The sequence below is a fragment of the Mercenaria mercenaria genome, chromosome 12, assembly GCF_021730395.1.
Source record: "Mercenaria mercenaria strain notata chromosome 12, MADL_Memer_1, whole genome shotgun sequence".
NCBI classification, from domain to species: Eukaryota; Metazoa; Mollusca; class Bivalvia; order Venerida; family Veneridae; genus Mercenaria; species Mercenaria mercenaria.
Genome location: NC_069372.1, coordinates 28585025 through 28606770, shown reverse-complemented (window position 1 = coordinate 28606770; position 21746 = coordinate 28585025). Strand labels below are relative to the sequence as shown.

At 37.7% G+C, this 21746-nt stretch overlaps 1 protein-coding gene across 2 annotated transcripts; it reads left to right on the top strand.

The window, feature by feature from the left end:
* The first annotated feature begins 770 nt into the window (after window positions 1-770).
* Window positions 771-19076, top strand: LOC123534356 (DPH4 homolog). Of its 2 annotated transcripts, XM_045316580.2 has the most exons (3): window positions 771-874; window positions 10430-10617; window positions 17210-19076. In XM_045316580.2, exon 3 carries the CDS (start codon window positions 17506-17508, stop codon window positions 18253-18255), a length of 750 nt encoding a protein of 249 aa, XP_045172515.2. In that variant the 5' UTR covers window positions 771-874; window positions 10430-10617; window positions 17210-17505; the 3' UTR covers window positions 18256-19076. The 2 variants fall into 2 exon arrangements, with proteins under 2 accessions (XP_045172515.2, XP_045172513.2); XM_045316578.2 differs by lacking the exon at window positions 10430-10617 and having other exon boundaries at window positions 776-874.
* The last annotated feature ends 2670 nt before the right edge of the window (window positions 19077-21746 follow it).

Sequence of the window (21746 nt, the reverse complement as noted above, 5' to 3'; positions counted from 1 at the left end):
CCAACAGTTAGAGGATACGATTTAGACTTACAGAAATATCAGACATGGTGGGATACTTACTTTTGAGATGAATGGGGAGTTCTGAGTCGCACGGTTTGTCCCTGATAGTATGTAGACAGGACTGTCCGAGAGAGAGGGGATTTAATGGAGTGAAAACAGATTGAAATTGGTTATTAAGTATGTTTGCTTTGTCAATGTTACCATATTTCAGACAGCCACTGGAATTATCCAAAGAAGTATAAAATACATATATATTTTATAGTTCTTTGAATTATCTAATAGCGGTGCAATACCTTGTGTGTCTTGTCTAGCATTTTTAATTAGTGAGAATATGTTGTTTTTTTTGTAGAGAATGAGTTTTGATCAGGATTGTTACTGTTAAGGCCAAGGATACTTTCTAAATAAGTGTTGTAGGATGCTTTAATCTTTTGTTTTATCAAATGTTTAAGTGCAACTCCAGCATGTTTAGGCAGTCTAAAAAGCTCTAATTTATCTCTTTTTCAAATTAATCTTTTAATTTCCATGTTTATCCAGGGCAGAGATCTTTTTCTCACTGATATGTTTAGTTGGAATAAATTTTGATATACAGTACAGTACCTTTTTAAATAAGACTTTTAATACGGAAATATAATTTTTAAAACACATTTTTGTACAGGGAGAAAGGAAAATCCGTTTTACAGTAATCCACCCAAAAAGGGAATTTGAATCCGTTTCCATTTATATCCTTGATTTACGCGTACAGGACTGCGAAAGTTACTCCCCTTAGTTATATATACGCCATTTGCCACATTAGACCTGTTGTTACGTTTCTGCATTATTGTTATGAATTCCATGTAATCAGTTTAGGTACATCCATTTCATGCTGTGTATACAGGTATACAATTTGATTGTGTTAGTATTAGCTGTCAAGGCCTGAAAGTGTGTATTAAAAGAGTGAGATGGGGGTTCCAACAGGTTTAGGATTTCGTTGTTTTTACAGATACTCAGTAAATATATGGACAGTCCATAACTATAGATTTTTCAGTCTACAAATTTACAGACTTTGTTTATGAAATTTGTTAAAATTACAATTTAAATCAAAACCACAGGTTAAAATGAAATGTTTCCAGCAGGCCCTTCCCCAGAAATTTTTTAAGGCACTGGGGTAAAGTTTGCGTGGCGGGATAAGGGGTGGGTGCGGGAGGGGTTTCCCCTCCCGTGTTTGATTTTTTTTTTTTAAAAATCGAACCCAAATGGTGCTTTTTTAAGTATACCATATGCAAAAAAACACAACAACATGTATTTCATTACTTCTACATTTTCACATAATCATATAACCATCAATATATCATATACACTACACAGATGTCCACTTCTTTTATAAGTATTTTCGAACAACACATATGTCCTTCCACTTCTTTTGTACTAACACTAACAACATATAAGTGTCTTGTCTTTGGCACTGTTCCATTCCTTTACTGCACCACTGAAATTAAAGTCATTCATTTTTTGTCCCTGCATGGACACCATGAGTAAGGCATTAAGCACTTACAGGCTCACTGGTGAATGGTGGGTGGTCTTTACACATTCAACTGCTGAAACCTTTCTCACAATCTGAAAGTACAAAAAAAAAGTATTTGTTATTTTCCCAGAGCAAGGATAACCAAGGATGGATTTATATTGTAAAAGTTCCTAAGATTTGACATTTATCTTGTGTTCTTCTGCACAATGAATTGCAACAGTATTTCTGTTAAATATTTTGGGTGTTAACAACACCATTGCAGCTTTTTTACACACAGAAGCACTGGTTCTGTATTTCAAGTTTAACTATGTATTTTATGTATACACACCAGCTGTGGAGGTTGGTAGAAGCAGTCCCACTGTAGCGACTTTGCACAGGTTTGGGTGAGACTTGGACAGATTACCAATACTCCACTCCATTGTGCTCAAAGTGTTCATCAGTGGTAAGGGTGGCTTTCGCCTGTGCCCATTCAATAACCGCCCAGTCTTCTTCAAGGGAGAAGTGTGATGAAAGAGCCTGAAATGAAACATAAGTTACAATGACATGTTTCAATGACTTGACAAAATGAATCATAACTTTTTTGTTGTTGATAAGTTTCTTGTTTTTTTTTTCTTCTAAAATTCTTTGGACCACACATGATGCTGTAAATATATTCAGTAAATAGAGATTCTAAATAAATCAAATTATGTTTATTTAGCATAGAAATAGACTATTGACTTCCTTGAAATACAGCAGAAGAGAATTCATTAATCTCTTTTACCGACTAGCCCGGTTCTTTACGTGAGAAAGTAGGCAGTTTATTTGGAACTGGTCTTTCCCAGGAACGATGGTTAGGTAACCTGCCCTAAATTTTGTTATTCCACTGAAACTTGTATCATTTGGTCTTTTTATGTTTACTTTGAGAGATACAAAAGAAAAGTGAAACAAAAATATCATAATAGATAAAGTTTAATATTTAGAAATTAATAGCAACTTAAACAATAGTAATTAAACATCCTCGAAAAAAGTTTGCTTCCGTTCATCGGGAACAATGATTTCAGACTCCAAACAGTCAAAGAATCACTTGTCATTTTAATACAGTTGCCTTTCTCTGCTAATTTGATTACTCGATAACAATCAACTTACCCATGCATGCCGCCACCAACTGTTATCCCATTTCTTTGCATAGACTAATTATAATCCTTAACTAATTATATTCCAATCACTCCTGTTCCCAAACTTGTGAAAACACAGACTTTCATCAACACGTGTCGTATTTAAACCCGTATCAGTACACGGTAAACAGCTAGCTACACTGTGTATTGATATAAACTACCCCGATCGATTTTACCTGAGGTATCTCACGGGGATGAAATCGCTTACTGATTTAAGACGCTGCGCTAATAATTGAGGCACCACGCGGGATATTTAAGCGCTGCGGGAAGCTATATTTCGTGTTTTAAGCGCCGCGGTAGCGCGGCGCCTTATGCGGCTGGGGAAGGGCCTGTTTCCAGGCATCTAGCTGGTATAGCGAAAATGGCCTTCGCTATACAGGAGTTGACACTCCTATTAGAGGCAGAAAAGGTTCCTAACCCTAACAGGCAGATATAAATACGATACAGGTCACTTACTACCCAAGATGGCGCTGGATTTCGGTGGATCTACAGAATATACACAGGGCTCTCCCTAAAGTCTGAAGTAGTCAGTGATGAAAGAAAAGTAGCCAGCGGAATGTGAGCGGTGGGTCCGGGGGTCCTCCCCCTGAAAATTTTGAAATTGAAGGTTTAAAATGGTGCAATCTGGTGTATTTTTGGGTGTTTTTTCTTAGCTTTGTCTACCTATATTTTTTTATACAAAAAAGACATAAAAACATAATTTCTCTGAAAAATGTATTTGTGACATCACGTAAAAATCAGAGTCATACCCTCACTCTAAACCAGAGTCATTATATATCGTCAAAAAATCTGTCAAAAATGTTTCGGCATCACAGTCTTTATTCACAGCCTTGGCACATAGGGGGATTATATATATCTAGGCCATGAGCCATACAGTGATAATGTATTCTGAGAAGAAAAAAAAAATGCCAAAAAAGTAATTCCCATTTTTTCCCCCTGTAACAATGAGCCATTAGAAAGGCGATCATGAGCATTTTGACGTGTAGATCTACTGCTTCTAGGTCCGTATTTTTTGTTTCAAAAATATTTCTTTATCAATGATTGACCGTCTTTTGGGCAAGTGAGTAATCTTTCAGAAAAATTTTACTTCCAAGCCCACATGCAAACCGTTTACTCACAGCATGCGATGCGAGCAACGGCGTACGAAACATTTTTCCAAAGAAGTATAAAAAAATTTTTTATAGCTCTTTGATTTTTCGCAGTGCATCGTGCCAGTTAAAATAACGCTACAAGCGGTCAGAACAGGCTGAATGGAAACTAACAAGACTAAAAATTAATTTATCAATTCTACTTAGTTACTTACAGTACAGGTTTGCTATTTAATTTTGCAAAGATTGCGGAAATGTACGGATGCATTGGATCGGATAAATAAAGAAAGCGGGAAAACCCACAGGTGTCTGCTCATATTGCTAAACTATTCGTCAGTGCTCGTCACATGGTGAGACTGATTAAAAATAGATGCACTAAGATCCTGCGCAATTCACTGACTTGGAAAACCAACAACCATATGACGTCAGCATACAAAAATAACGTAGTTTAAATGTTGGAATACACATGTATAAAGTAATGGTAGGCCCGTAATAGTAGTGGTTTGTTTACGTTTTCATTCGACAATTAATTTCGGGTTATTATTTTATATTTTAAAGTTCATTTTTTGTTCAGTTTGAGAAAAGTAGTCGGCGGTACATCTGTCAGCAGGCGGCGAAATCGCTGGCCACCGGGGCTTGTGGAGAGCTGTGTATACAACATGATACAATGGAGTCTGGTTGTGAAGCGATGCTGCTCATCGGTGATTGGTCCTCCTGGCCATGTGATAGGAATCCTCTCCGATTGGCTGGTTCTCCTGTGACCTCTTACAGTGACCTAACTTACCTTAACTATGTTCCCACTATACTCCCCCCCCCCCCCCCCACGTTCTATAAAATGGGTCACCAGGGTCCGTGTGAATCACACAGTAAAGAGATGACCTGGGAGGCAAAACGGACCAGACAACAAGGACTTCTGAAATCATTGACGAGATTCCCCCGAAGGAGATTTATTACCATTTAGAAGTAGTTATTCCGGACATCTCTTATAATAACAGGAATTAAGGTCATGGGATCCCCATACTGACCTAAGTTCATAATTTTCTGGGTAACAAATTATTAAGGTCCTGGGATACCCAGGGGAAGAACCATTATACTGATACTAATGCATACCAGGAATTACACATACTTACATCAGTTTATAACTTTAAGGTTGCCCGGAGAGGCATAATAAATCATTAAGGTGCTGGGATACCCAGCGGAACAACTGTCATATCAAGGTGTACCATGTTATACCCATACTGCAATTCTGAAACCAGGACATAACACAAAATGTACCTAGCAAAACATTCAGATCATTAAAATACCTCATTAAAGATCATGGGACACCCATATTAATCCTAAGAAGCAAAGCTGTCTAAAGTTTGGACCATTCTGCATTAAGGTTTAAAGAGACCCGATAGAGTTTTTCTCTATGGAAATAGTTTATAACTTGTCAGTATCAGGACAAGTTATTCCAAGGATAAACCTGGGATGCCCAGGAGGCATGGGGTGCACTGAGCAGATGGACAATTTCTACATCTAGAACAAGGATAAACTTGAGATACCAGGAGGCTGGGGAGACCCCATGAAGAGAGACGCAGTTTCTGCATCTAATGAAGGACAAGGCATTGCCTCTACTAACCCGTATAGGAAAAAGGATCTGAAGCAGGCGATCCGTGACCCGGAGTCCCTTTCTCCAGGCCCGTAGCCCAAGGATCTCTGTTGCTTAGACCAGACCGGTCCCGTGACAGATCCCGGAATCCCCATCCCCATCTGGAAGAGATTTGTGCTACAGCCCAAAGGATGCTGTGGTTAAATAAAGGCTGCACAGACTTTGGTCTCACACTAGGAATGTTAGCAGGTGACACCAAACTACAATCAGACCCACAAGTGAGACTCTGGCACACCATGTCCCTACTGTTTTGCCCGTCTGAACAGGAGTCCTGAACACATCCCAGAGACCCCTACACCAAAAACCTCTCTTTCAGTATTTCCACAATGATGTAAAACTGTTGTGGCAGAGGTATTGAGGCCCTTACTGTACCTGTCAGAATTCAACATTATTCCCCCAGATTGTGAACGGAAAGTGTTGTACAAACCTTCTATCTCTGAATCAAGGGGTGAGTAAAACGGAGGTGTAGGACACAGATTCCCAGACAAGGACACTATAATTTGTGACCAAGAGCAAGAATCGCTAAACCCATACTTGTTCCATAGTTGCTGCCCTGGAGAATGCCTTAATGTACAGGCACTCTGGTTGATTACAGGAAAAGGGAACCCTGAGGGAGGGGGTGGTACGGAGTACAATGACAAGGTTGCTGGTGGTGGCAACCCCCAAGCAAGTGAACCCTCATGGGCAAAGTCAGATAGGAATAAACTAACTGTTGGTTCCCCATCATGATAAGGCGGCAATTCCCCAGAATGATTGAAGGGCAATACCCTACCAAGCTCTTGATATTGAACATAGCTTCTAGTATCAGGTCCGCAAACCTTTGGAATACAATGGCCTCTGAGCTTTCCAGCGATGCCTTGACCTTTAGTAACAATATTTTCTAATATTCCCGATTCATCTATGACCTTAGGTTCCCCAGATGCCACTTGAGGTCCAGATGACTTTGTATTGAACTGGGCTTTAGTTTGGCACAAACTTGACGGGGAGTTTAGTGGAAGAAATTGGTCATGGCCTTCACCCCTAGAGTCTGAAGTCACAGATTTGCCATCAAAAGAGTTACTCCTGCAAAAACCAGTCTCCGAGTTGGGCACATCTGATGTACCATTTTGCCTTTTGCCTTTAGCTACCAGAGATACATCAATTTCACTTATAGGATATCTTATTGTGAGGCAGTTCCCATAATTATCTTCTTGAATTACCATATACAGGCCAGTATTAAAATGAGTCACAGTATTGTGCTCAAGAACATTAGCGGATAACTGCTCCCTAAAAGCCATATCTTTGTTATTGTCACAATCTGCAGGGCACTCAGACACTGGAGCTAATTGAGTACCCATAGTGTTTAATTTGCACAGGGTGGTTGCAATCGGGGTATTTACAATGTTCATGTTTTTGTGCAAAGCTAACTGGACGTTAGGATCAGGAGAGAATACGGTTTCCATATTGTTTAAATTGAACAAGGCTCTTGGGGGATAAGTAGATACTGTATCAGTACTAATGAGTAAATCACATGGGGTGCTAGAGTTGGGGATGAATGTAGCATCCTTGTTGTCTATAGCACACATGGAACTAGGAGAAGTGTTACATACATTATCTGCTTTTATTGTACAGAACACATGGAGTGCTAGAAACAGGAGTGACTATGGTAACCATATTTCTGGGGCATCCAAAGATATGGTAAGTACGGTATCTGCTTTATGATATAGGGCGCTAGTGTTAGCGGCCGATACGGTACGGGTGTAGTTAATAGTGCACATGGCGTTGGAAGGAAAGGTAGGTACAATATCCGTAACACTGTCCAATTCATATGGGGCGCTAGACTGGTGGTTTACTACGGTATCCGCATTGTCTATATTGCACATGGCATTGGACAGAATGGTAGATACAGTATTTGTATTACCGTCCATATTGCATTGGGTGCTGGCATTAAGGGTTAATACGGTAGCCGTATTTTCTAAATTACAGGAGGCACTCAGAGAAAGGTTAAGTACAGTATCTGCACCAACACACATAGTGCTAAGATCATGAGTGGGTACAGTCTCTGATTGTGAATGGTCTCCTTCACAAATTAACTTGTTGGGAATCAGTATTGTGTTATTCCCACCAGGCCTACTAGCATAACTCAATTTAGTGCTGTCAGCAATATTACTCCCCCCCCATTATCTGATGCAGAGTTATCAAGCTGGTTACTGGTCAGTGTACTGCTCCTCTGCGGAGACTCGTCACTGATTCCCTCAAGACATGAATCTAGACTCAATAAAGAACTAACAGCCCCAGAGCTATTTGCCTGCTCTCCCCAAGGTTTCAGACATTCTCCCAGCACGAGAGCACTATCTCCCCACTTCTAAAAGAACTTGATAATTTGTATTCAGTAACTTGGGACAAATCCTGCTCTGCAAAGTCCATAAGGTTAAAGAACTGTTCGAGGTCTTTATCTGATTTTATTGGAACCCGGGGAACACATGGCACACTACCCCGATCCTTAACTAGAGTATCACAGGACAAATCCCCCCATTCCGTTGAGGTACTTACCTCACACATTTCAGGGGAAATCTTGGATTTGGAGAGGTGTGAGGAGGCTTCCTCCCTTAGCACACTCTCCCTTAGGAGATTAATTTCTGACTTGAGGGCTCCAATGATTTGTTCAAGGTCTTCATCTGATTTTATTGGCACCCGGGGTACACATGGCACACTACCCTGATCCTTAACTAGAGTATCACAGGACAAATCCCCCCATTCCGTTGAGGTACTTACCTCACACATTTCAGGGGAAATCTCGGATTTGGAGAGGTGTGAGGAGGCTACCTCCCTTAGCAGATTAATTTCTGACTTAAGGGCTCCTATGATTTCATCATCTGCCTTAGATTTCTTTAAACTAGACTCAACAATGTCATCGGAATATTTCTTTCACCACGAGGATTCGTCTTTCAGTGACTTCTTTTCATTTTCTAGAATTCGTCTACAGGTCAGCAGATACTCCAGGCAAACACGATATGTGTCACATTTCTCTGTCAAGGTATCTACTTTCTTTTTGAGGCGATCCCTCTGGTATTTTAGTTCTTCCTTTTCACCCTTCAGAACTTGTAGTCTCTGAGATAAACTTTCATTACGTAAAGGCGAATTGTAGGAACAGTTAGCCTCATGGGGAGTTACAGGAGAAGGCACGGGATACCCAACATGTGTTTCTGAGAGATAAGGGAGGTTATTAGCATGATTGGCTCGAGACCTGGAGATGCAGCCGGCACTGGTGTCACAGGCGGCGTATCACAGGTCGTCTTGCATGGTGTGTGGTGGGCTACTGTTTTTGGTGATGAACACCCATGCCCCTCTTCTGTCGTCACGCCTAGTGTGTGAGGGGATTCTACCTCTGGGGGAAAATATTCTAATTGCCTATTGGCTGTAATGCCTGGTATGAATGGGGATAACGCCCCTGAGGACCAATATCCAAACCCCCAGTTGGCCCTCATGTCCGGTGTGTGAGGGGCTACCCCTCCCGGTGAAGGCCACCCTTATCCCCACATAGGCTGGTAAAATCCCAATTGAGGCCCAGCCCCACCCGAGTTACCTGTGGATTTTGTATTGCTGCAAGGGGTACTTACTTTCTCAGCCATAACCTTAGATGTAGAAAGTATAAAGCTGATATATCAGAACTGTAAATTGAAATACTCAGTTTTGCTATCTGTTTTCTTGAATTGTGAAAACCTCAATAACAGACAATATCCCTACACCCTCTCTAATTTTTATTCTTTTGGCCTTTGATGTAAAAGCAATAAGATAATAAATGTACAGGGAAGGATACCTTCCACAAATGAACCAAAAGAAACAGGACACTTACTGTCTTTTTATCCTTGAATTGAATAGAATGGTATGAAATAACTTTTTGAATAATTTTGAAAAATTCCAATTCACCAGTCTGTTGTTGTTGTTGTTACCGGAACTTCCGGCGTAAAATGAAAGTACTTTCGGTTTGGCGCGTTTTCCGTGCGCGAGGCCTAAACTTCTGAAAAATATGACAAAACAATTTCTTTTGTCCTGGAAAATTTAATCCACTGAAAGAATGTTCAAACCAACTCGATATAAACCTAAAAGAATAGCCGTTTGAGCCTTATGGCGAATTTCCCTGTTTTTTTGACATTCCGCAGGCTGTTTAAACCGGGCTAGAAATTATAGAAATAACCTTTACTAATCCTACCCAGGAATCCTGTTCAGAAAAAACTTGGCCGAAGGGACAGTTCGAAGGCTTTTGCCTTTTACTACGTAACGGACAGGGACCTACTAGGAAATTTCCAGGCGAGATGTTCGTGATTAATTCTGACACCAATATAGCGAAAATGGCCTTCACTATACAGGAGTTGACACTCCTATTAGAGGCAGAAAAGGTTCCTAACCCTAACAGGCAGATATAAATATAATACAGGTCACTTACTACCCAAGATGGCCCTGGATTTTGGTGGATCTACAGAATATACAACTTGATACAATGGAGTCTGGTCGTGAAGCGATGCTGCTCGTCGGTGATTGGTCCTCCTGGCCATGTGATAGGAAACCTCCTCTCCGATTGGCTGGTTCTCCTGTGACCTCTTACAGTGACCTAACTAACCTTAACTATGTTCCCACTACACTGGTATTGTAATAGGTGGATGTTCTATGTAGCCCAATACCAGGTAGAGCACACACAGTAATTAACAGATCATATATAAATCAATATATCACCTGTAAATTTATATATCAGCACATCTTTTAATCAATATAATAATAACCCCCAGAATATGCAAAAATAAGTCAACAGTAAGTAAGTAAGTAAAATTGTTTTAAAAAAATTCACAGTCAAATCCGCACCATAAAACGCACATCCGGGGTTTATTTTTGTTTACACCAGCATATTTGTGAAGGTAATTTCAACTTCGAACGCTGCAAATTTTGCCTTAGGGGACATATTTTCAAAGAACTATACAAGTGAAGGACTTCAGGATTATAATATACCCCAGAAAATGCAAAAATAAGTCGACAATTCGTTTCTCTGCCTTTCTTTCAGTTCACCGGAAGCATTTTGATGTTGACTGGTACTTTTCCATCATTTATTTTAACAAGTGCCATGATTGATGCTGACAGAGAGATGCTATTCATTACTAAGAAGCTGCTGAAACTGAATGACGATGTTGTAAACGAGTCAATCGTGACTTTCACCTCGGAAAAGAAAGGAGAAGAATTACGACATTATTAGTTGAATAAGTTATATTTTGACATATTTATAGCATTTGAAACTGTTAAACATATGTAGTATAATACAGATATGCTAATGCAGTTTATTTTACAAACGCATCATGACAAACATTTTTTTATCATAAAATGAAAATTTATAGTTTTTTGTTCTGTCTCCATCATTGAAATCTTTGCAGAAATAATTTGCATTAGAAAATAACGGTTATGAAGCGAATGATATATTGATTAAAAGATGTTTTGATATATAAATTTACAGGTGATATATTGATTTATATTATGATCTCAGGGGGTCCGCTGTGATTTTAAAAGTTGGAGCCACCAGTTTAGCCACTTTCAAAATTTTGGAGCAAATCCATTTTTAGCTCACCTGTCACAAAGTGACAAGGTGAGCTTTTGTGATCGCGCAGTGTCCGTCGTCCGTCGTCCGTCCGTGCGTCCGTAAACTTTTGCTTGTGACCACTCTAGAGGTCACATTTTTCATGGGATCTTTATGAAAGTTGGTCAGAATGTTCATCTTGATGATATCTAGGTCAAGTTCGAAACTGGGTCACGTGCCATCAAAAACTAGGTCAGTAGGTCTAAAAATAGAAAAACCTTGTGACCTCTCTAGAGGCCATATATTTCATAAGATCTTCATGAAAATTGGTCAGAATGTTCACCTTGATGATATCTAGGTCAAGTTCGAAACTGGGTGACGTGGGTTCAAAAACTAGGTCAGTAGGTCTAAAAATAGAAAAACCTTGTGACCTCTCTAGAGGCCATATTTTTCATGATATCTTTATGAATATTGGTCAGAATGTTTACCTTGATGATATCTAGGTCAAGTTCGAAACTGGGTCACGTAGGGTCAAAAACTAGGTCATTAGGTCTAAAAATAGAAAAACCTTGTGACCTCTCTAGAGGCCATATTTCTCAATGGATCTTCATGAAAATTGGTCAGAATGTTCACCTTGATGATATCTAGGTCAAGTTCGAAACTGGGTCACGTGGGGTTAAAAACTAGGTCAGTAGATCTAAAAATAGAAAAACCTTGTGACCTCTCTAGAGGCCATATTTTTCATGAGATCTTCATGAATATTGGTCAGAATGTTCACCTTGATGATATCTAGGTCAAGTTCGAAACTGGTTCATGTGGGGTCAAAAACTAGGTCAGTAGATCTAAAAATAGAAAAACCTTGTGACCTCTCTAGAGGCCATATTTCTCAATGGATCTTCATGAAAATTGGTCAGAATGTTCACCTTGATGATATCTAGGTCAAGTTCGAAACTGGGTCACGTGGTTTAAAAACTAGGTCAGTAGATCTAAAAATAGAAAAACCTTGTGACCTCTCTAGAGGCCATATTTTTCATGAGATCTTCATGAATATTGGTCAGAATGTTCACCTTGATGATATCTAGGTCAAGTTCGAAACTGGTTCATGTGGGGTCAAAAACTAGGTCAATAGATCTAAAAATAGAAAAACCTTGTGACCTCTCTAGAGGCCATATTTCTCAATGGATCTTCATGAAAATTGGTCAGAATGTTCATCTTGATGATATCTAGGTCAAGTTCGAAACTGGGTCACGTGCGGTCAAAAACTAGGTCAGTAGGTCTAAAAATAGGAAAACCTTGTGACCTCTCTAGAGGCGATATTTTTCAATGGATCTTCATGAAAATTGGTCAGGGTGTTTACCTTGAAGATATCTAGGTCAGGTTCCATACTGGGTCACGTGGGTTTAAAAACTAGGTCAGTAGATCTAAAAATAGAAAAACCTTGTGACCTCTCTAGAGGCCATATTTTTCATGAGATCTTCATGATTATTGGTCAGAATGTTCACCTTGATAATATCTAAGTCAAGTTCGAAACTGGGTCACGTGGGGTTAAAAACTAGGTCAGTAGGTCTAAAAATAGAAAAAACCTTGTGACCTCTCTAGAGGCCATATTTCTCAACGGATCTTCATGAAAATTGGTGAGAATGTTCAGCTTGATGATATCTAGATCAGGTTTGTAACTGGGTCATGTGCGGTCAAAAACTAGGTCAGTAGGTCGAAAAATAGAAAAACCTTGTGACCTCTCTAGAGGCCATATTTTTCAGGAGATCTTCATGAAAATTGGTGAGAATGTTCACCTTGATGATATCTAGGTCAAGTTTAAAAGTGGGTCACGTGCCTTCAAAAACTAGGCCATTAGGTCAAATAATAGAAAAACCTTGTGACCTCTCTAGAGGCCATATTTTTCAATGGATCTTCATGAAAATTGATCAGAATTTTTTATCTTGATGATATCTAGGTCACATGTGCTCAAAAACTAGGTCACTATGTCAAATAATAGAAATAATGACGTCATACTCAGTTCAACACTGGGTCATGTGGGGATAGGTGAGCGATTCAGGACCATCATGGTCCTCTTGTTTTTTGAAGCCGTGGTCTGTTTTGTTTGCATAAAGGAGGGATATGTGTATAAAATAAACAACAAAATACTTGTTACACTTACTATCTATGTAAATGTCATATCTTTTGTATTTTATATTTTCTTATAACAAATAAATGAATAATAATTTTAAGTCTTTTTATCGATGATGATACAAAATTAAATTAGCATGCTTATTAACAACACAATCTCATATTCACCATATATCAACTTTCAACTATCAACAGACTCTTTTAAACAGAAAGATGTGCATTTATAGGGATTTTTCGAGAGCTCTTAAAAGGGCAGGGTACTGTTAAAAATGGGACAGGGTGCATTTTGCACATTGCACACCTTTGTCAAGAACAAAAAAAAGGTATATTCCATGGTTTTTGGTTATAAAATGTCTCTTTTGTAAGTTACTGCATTGTTTACTACATAGTGTGCAATACAGTCTTTATGCAGAACCTAACATTTTATGATATTTCTAATAAAAAAACTTGCAAGACAGAAATAATGACTGCAGTCATAAATCAGACAGTACATTGTATGTATTTATTAATCATAAGCATGTTATATAAACAAACAGGGATAATGTTCTGTTTCTTTGTTTTTCATTTGAATTCATAGCAAGTTTCTTCTAGTGCAAATCTGAATACATTTTCAATAAATGTCATTATACTTTTAGTACATGAGCCATAGGGTTGATTGGTACCATCTTGGGGGATTAATTTTCATTGTGATTTTTGGAAAGCACGGGTGGTAAACGCGCAACCCAATTCCCTCCGGGAATACACTTAAAATGGGTTGCGCGACTTCCGGTGCTGGTGTTGCGCGTAAAAATATACGAAATTGAGATATGTGAAGTCATGATTTTGCTTCGTATGAGACAAGAATATTTTTTCTCGAAAAAAGGAAAATGCTATTCGACACAAATATGATGATACATCGTATATATAAAATATCTGGTTTGTAATTTATGATTCGGCTCTATTATCACAAAAACTCTGGTGACACGAAGTGTGAAAAAAGTATGAAATCAACAAAAATGGAAGTTTCTGACCTCATATACCTAATCTGAGACATCTGATGCTTTTTATGATAACTCAACTGTTACATAGTAACGAATATCAAAATTATTTGCTTCAAATCCTGCTTACAGGGACATAATTGAGAAAAAAATCATCGGGAATGGGGTTGCGCACCGGGAATGGAGTTGCTCGTATACATCATAATGTATAAATTGTATATGCGCAACTCCATTCCCAGGGCGCAACCCCATTCCCGATTGTTTTTTGCCAATCTTTCCCCCTAAAGCAACATTTCGTTCAAGTGTATGTAATATTCATGACTGTTATACACATGTTTGATCATTAGAAGCGTCACATTTCCAGAAAGAAGGCACAAGAGTTAGAAAATTTGCATTTTTATGATTCCAAACTTTTCTGACAGACCGAGCCAGCAGAGTTTTCATGATAACAGGGCTGATTCTTAAATTAATAATTTCGCATTTCAAACATATGATCTTTATTCATTTTTGTGTCGAATAGCATTTTGCTTTTTTCGAAAACACTCATAAATGTGTCATTATTTACAAAAACAAAAACCCACCTACCTCGATTTTGTATATATTGATGCGCAACAACAGCACCGGAAGTCGCGCAACCCATTTTAAGCGTATTCCCAATGGGAATAGGATTGCGCGTTTACCACCCGTGGAAAGGTTTACAACCCTGGAGTAAGATAATATATGATAGCAGTGTGTTGACGGTAGCTTTTGGTGTGACATCATCCTGTTATATGCCTACACTTAGATACAAGTTCAGGTGAGCTAAAATATATCCAATGTAGACATACGAATTATGAAACATATGCAATTCAGTTTGAATAATTGATGTATTTGTAACAAGTATTTAAGAACAAATAAATAAAATATTTCCTTAATTTTCAACATTTTTGGGTTTGCTTTGAATAAATGTTAATTAGAATAATGATTATAAAGAACATCTTGATAGCATGGACAACTGTTAAGCATAATTACAGTTCATAATTAGATTTTCTTCAGATAGATGTTAGACCTTGAGGTACCATTTCCCCCTGCCTTCCCTAAGGAATTCAACATTATGGCTTTCGGAAAGTACTTTGAATGCTTTTTATTCCTACATAAATGCCGTTTGATTGTTAGGGCTTTTGTAATTTACGGGACATTTAATATGTTTCCTAAAAACATTTAAGACGATGAAATAGTGTTACATAGAGAATAATAGGTTAGTGCCGTAGATGAGAAAGTTTATCTGGCGAGGTGGAGGAGGTTATCGGGTGAGCCGAAGGCGAACCTGATAACGTCCGGAGCCGAGCCAGATAAACTTTCTCCATCTTAGGCACTAACCTATTATTCTATTTATCTTGTCATTACTTCATTTTCCGATATTTGGCAATTTATTTTACAAAAATAAGTGTGTGACAACCGCTTTAATTCGTAATGACGTCACTTATATAATAAGTTAATACTGGGTCAGGAGGTAAATGCGCCTGCTCACCTAATGTTTCCTCAGCAACTGAGTAAAGGCCAGTCCACTAGTGATTACTCAGATGAGAGGATTGCCTTTAGTCAATACAGTATAGATCATTACTGGACAAGAAGGCCACATTTCAAGGTCAATAGGGTTCATGTAATCAAGAAAAAGGAATTAAAAAAAAAGAAGAATGTAACAAAATACAATGGAAGTGTTTGGTAGTAATAGTCTTCTTTCTGTTTCAGCTGATGTTTGGTAGTAATAGTCTTCTTTCTGTTTCAGCTGATGTTTGGCAGTAATAGTCTTCTTTCTGTTTCAGCTGATGTTTGGTAGTAATAGTCTTCTCTGTGTTTCAGCTGATGTTTGGTAGTAATAGACTTCTTTCCATTTCAGCTGATGTTTGGTAGTAATAGTCTTCTCTCCGTTTCAGCTGATGTTTGGTAGTAATAGACTTCTTTCCATTTCAGCTGATGTTTGGTAGTAATAGTCTTCTCTCCGTTTCAGCTGATGTTTGGTAGTAATAGACTTCTTTCCGTTTCAGCTGATGTTTGGTAGTAATAGTCTTCTCTCCATTTCAGCTGATGTTTGGTAGTAATAGTCTTCTTTCTGTTTCAGCTGATGTTTGGTAGTAATAGTCTTCTCTCCATTTCAGCTGATGTTTGGTAGTAATAGTCTTCTTTCTGTTTCAGCTGATGTTTGGCAGTAATAGTCTTCTTTCTGTTTCAGCTGATGTTTGGTAGTAATAGTCTTCTCTGTGTTTCAGCTGATGTTTGGTAGTAATAGACTTCTTTCCATTTCAGCTGATGTTTGGTAGTAATAGTCTTCTCTCCGTTTCAGCTGATGTTTGGTAGTAATAGACTTCTTTCCATTTCAGCTGATGTTTGGTAGTAATAGTCTTCTCTCCGTTTCAGCTGATGTTTGGTAGTAATAGACTTCTTTCCGTTTCAGCTGATGTTTGGTAGTAATAGTCTTCTTTTTGTTTCAACTGATGTTTGGTAGTAATTGTCTTCTTTCTGTTTCAGCTGATGTTTGGTAGTAATAGTCTTCTTTTGTTTCAGCTGATGTTTGGTAGTAATACTCTTCTCTCTGTTTCAGCTGATGTTTGGTAGTAATAGTCTTCTTTTGGTTTCAGCTGATGTTTGGTAGTGATAGTCTTCTCTCTGTTTCAGCTGATGTTTGGTAGTAATAGTCTTCTTTCTGTTTGGGCTGATGTTTGGTAGTAATAGTCTTCTTTTTGTTTCGGCTGATGTTTGGTAGTAATAGTCTTCTCTCTGTTTCAGCTGATGTTTGGTAGTAATAGTCTACTTTCTGTTTCAGCTGATGTTTGGTAGAAATAGTCTTCTTTCTGTTTCAGCTGATGTTTGGTAGTAATAGTCTTCTTTCTGTTTCAGCTGATGTTTGGTAGTAATAGTCTTCTCTCTGTTTCAGCTGATGTTTGGTAGTAATAGTTTACTCTCAGTTTCAGCTGTTGTTTGGTAGTAATAGTCTTCTTTCTGTTTCAGCTGTTGTTTGGTAGTAATAGTTTTCTTTTTGTTCAGCTGATGTTTGGTAGTAATAGTTTACTCTCTGTTTCAGCTGTTGTTTGGTAGTAATAGTTTTCTTTTTGTTTCAGCTGATGTTTGGTAGTAATAGTTTACTCTCTGTTTCAGCTGATGTTTGGTAGTAATAGTCTTCTTTCTGTTTCAGCTGATGTGTAAGGTGATAATTAACACAGTGGAAATGATAGTCTACCATATGACACTATTCCTTATGAAGTGAAACCAGACAATGTAAAAATACTTGAAATTGTTCTCTAGAACATAGTCATACCTGTAAATGTAAATAGTTCAAGAATTTCATTCACATTTTAAGTAAAGAAATAACATTAACATCAGATGAAATTTATGATGAGATGGAATCTTTGGAAAAATACGTTCTTTAGTAAAATGCAGTAGTAGATTTATTGATGAACATTAATAAAATGAAAATGGAGATTTAGTAAAATGGAAAATCTATACAGAATATTAAACTGCAATGAGACAGCTTCTATGCAAGAATTGAAAAAGTCATATCAAGTTCTTGCTTTAAAGCACCATCCAGACAAAGCAACACCCAGTCAGAGTGGTGACAGGTATCGGGAGAAATTTATAAAAATAAACAATGCTTGGACAATATTGAGGGATTCTAGGTTGCGAGAACAGTACGATGCCAAGTGGAAAGAAAGGTGTTTAGCTCAGACTTATCCCATACAAGATACTGTGGACTTTGAGGAATTTGAAAAAATTGAGGCATGTGGTACTGACATAAGTGAGGGGGTTTTGCAAAAAGCAGAAAATGTTGATGCTGAATCCGGTTTGAGCAAGGGAGATAACTGTGCTATGGCAGTTGGTAATGATCATACTGCAGGTTTAATTGGGGAAGAAAGTTATGAAAATAGGGAAAGTTATAATTTGACAGAGGGAAGGGTTGAATGTTCAGAAAAAGATGAAACTGGTTTGCCAGGTAAACAACAAGAAAATGAAAGAGCACATGTGACAGAATTACCTCCCCTTACAGATGATGAGATCGGTTATACCTATAATTGTAGGTGTGGCGGGAGCTATATTTTAACAGGTGTAGATGTTAAACTAAAATTTGATATAGTATGCTGTGACACATGCTCCCTCTCTATAAAAGTCATTTATGATGATGATGATGATGATGATGATGATGATACAAAACGATGTTCAACTAAATTGTTAAGAAAATCATGATGGCATTATAGGAAGTATTATTTGTATTGTTTATAGAGTTGCACTTCATTGAAATGCTTTTCTTTGACAGTAAACTATATTATACAAAAATCTAGTTTGTATATTTTAAGATATGTTCATGTTTTTATCTAAAAACTTCAAGATCATGCACAGAACTGATGTTCAAGGTGCACTTGCTGAAGGTCAAGGTCAAAACTGAAAGTTAAGTTTCAGCATTGGGTTCCTGTCGGGCCTACATGTTCTAAACTCCTATTATGAAGTACGAGTTGAATGTTCCATCCTTGAAGATGACTTGGCATTGATCTGCCTCAAGTTTGTCCAGATGATCAGATTTCACTTGACCGCAGTTGAAAGTTGCCAGAGGTGAAAATAGAAAAAAAAAGCTTGAAATGACTTCTCATGTTCATCAAACTTTGTCAGTAGCATCTTTGAAAGGACTTCCCTCAAGTTGATGAAAAACATTCCCTTGACAGAACTAAGAGGCCACCAGAACTGAAAGTAGAAAAAACATTTAAATGACTGTCATGAAATGCTTGATGGATGTCTGCCCAACATGACCACAAACATCTTTGCATCAACCTAATGATTTAAGCTTGACTGAAAGTTTCAACTACTAGGGCTGTTGTTGTTACCCTTTCATCTGCAGTTTTCAGTGTAAACTCGTTTTTCAGAAACTACTGGGACCAAATCTTTTCAGAGTTTCTAAAAAAGCTTATTAGCTTACTATTCGATCCCTTGCTTTTGTAACATGTTTGTAATTACATGCTATTTGTTGAATAAAATATTGTTAAAACCAAATCGTTTCAAACTGCACAGAGTTTTGGCATTATGAGAAGATCTCATAGGACAAGTTACATAACCCTGACTTGCATTTTGTAAACAATGTGGCCATTTTTGACTTAGAATGTTTTATGAAAGTTTTGTATGTAAGCAGGTTTCTCAGAAACTATCTAGCTGAATGCTTTCAAACTCAGTACAAGTTTGGTGTCATGGGATGACCTTATATGGTAAGTTACATAATTCTTGCTTACAGTGGACAGATTTCATAATTAATTTACACTTGCTTCTTTTTTTATGTAAGAAATCTTTGCTTACACCTTTATATGCAGAGTAGTTTTATGTAGAAGGGTTTGAAATGTCATTAGAAGCTCTTGTTTTTCAAATGATTCCGCATGACAGCACTTTAGTTCTGCTAGAGCTAAAAATAGAAAAACCTTAAAAGAAGAGGCAGCCTCCGTGGCCAAGTGGTTAAGGTCGCTGACTTCAAATCACATGCCCCTTATCGATGTTCAGGGTTCGAGCCTGAGACTCGCCTGCGGTGTTGAATTCTTCATGTGAGGAAGCCATCCAGCTGGCTTACGGAAGGTTGGTGGTTCTACCCAGGTGCACCCCGCCCCCCCCCCGTGATGAAATAATGCACATAGGGGCACCTGGGGTCTTCCTCCACCATCAAAGCTGGAAAGTCGCCATATGATCTATAATTGTGTCAGTGCAACGTTAAACCCAACAAAATAAATGACTTAAAAGAAGACGCCTCCTCATGAATTGCTTTATGGATGTTCAAGGAACTTGGACAGAGGCAAGGTCAAGGGCAGTCGGTGTCATACTGAAACCATTGTTAGAGAAAAATCCCCATGGTGAGTATTTGCTGTTGCTTCTACATGGCACATTAACTAGGGGAGATATTACTTTAAGATTATTTATAATAAATGCATGGATAACGTCAGGTAAAATGAATGTATCTTAAATAATGTGACAATTGTAGCAGAGTGTTGTTATATCTAGAATGTTTTGCATTTATGTCATGTCATAGCCATGTAAAGTCATTAAAATCTCCTGGGTCATATAGTTGCAAATGCAAGAGCAGTATTTTGGGAATCATTTAAGTAAATGACAAAGAATGACCTCATTTGTGTGCATCTGGTTTGCCATTTAGGTCACCTGAGCACAAAGTGCCCAAGATGAGCTATTGTGATCACCGTGTCCATTGTGTGTCTTGCGTCGTCAACAGTTTGACTGGTAACACAAGATGTCACAATTTTAGCCCAATCTTAATGAAACATTGTCAAAATGTTTGGCTGTATAAAATCTAGAAGTTCAAAACTGAGTTACCTGAGTTCAGATACTAGGTCACTAGGTCAAATCATAGAACAACCTTGTTAACACTCTAAAGGCCACATTTTGTTTTATTTTCTTAAAACTTCCTTAAAATATTTGTCTCAATGAAATCTTATGTCAAGTTTAAAGCTGGCTTACCAGAGGTCATAAATTAGGACACTGTGTTAAAATAGAAAAACCTTATTAACACATTTTCATTTTTAACTTGTTAAAACTTTGTCATAATGCTTGTCTCTTTAAAGTCAAGATTGAGCTCAAAACTGGGTTACATCAGGTCAGAAACTAGGTCACTAGGTCAAATCATGGAAAGACCTTGTTAACACTGAGGTCACATTTTCAACTTGATCATCATAAAACTCTGTCAGAATGTTCGTATGAAATCTAGGTCAAGTTCAAAACTGGGTTTCCTGAGATCTTAAACAAGGTCATTAGGTTGAATCATAGGAAAACATGCTTCACAATCTAGAGGCCACATTTTCTGCTTGATTTTCATAGAACTTTAGACTGTTTCTCTCTGTGGAATCTAGGTCCAGTTAGATACTGGATTCTCTAGGTCAAAAACTAGGTTATTAGGTCAAACCATAGATAAAAGACATTGTTTACACTCAAAAGGCCATCTTTCCTACCTGATCTTCATGAGACTTAGTAGGAATGTTTGTCTGTTTTAACTCTAGGATAAATTTAGGGAAAAAAACCTAATCATTAGCCTGAATCATGGAACTTTAAGAGGCAACTTTTTCAATTTTATCATAAACCTTTGTCAGAATATTTGTCTGTATGAAATCTAGGTCAAGTTCAAAAGTTGGGTACCTGAGGACAAAAACCATGTCACTAGGTTAAATTGTTGAAAAATTTGGTAAATGATCTACCTGATTTACATGGTCAAAATTCTAGGCCAAATTAGATACTAGGATATCTGGGTTAGGAACTAGGTCAGGTGAGTGATACAGGGCCTCTTGTTTTGTTTTACTCCTTTTTTACTCATCTGAAAAATCATGAAATTTTTAAAACAGCTTTCTGATAGAGTCACATCTTTTTTTTGTGTTTGAGAAAGTATGTTTATAATTTATATTAGTAATTGTATATTGTAAAGTAAAAATTTTAATTTAGTGAGTTTTAGGCAGCATTTACATTTGTGTATTTTTGAATGTTCTGAATACCTCTTTACCTCAGGTTAACACTTGACCTCTGACATCAGAAATGTCAACTGCAATATGACTCTTAATTTACAGATTTAAAATTTTTGATGTTTTGACATATGTGTTGATACTAATAGCTTTAATCATTAGGCCACTTTGGTCACAGTGTAATCAAGTCAAACTCTACAAATATATAGGTAAGAACTATGTTGTGACATTTTTACATAATTATTA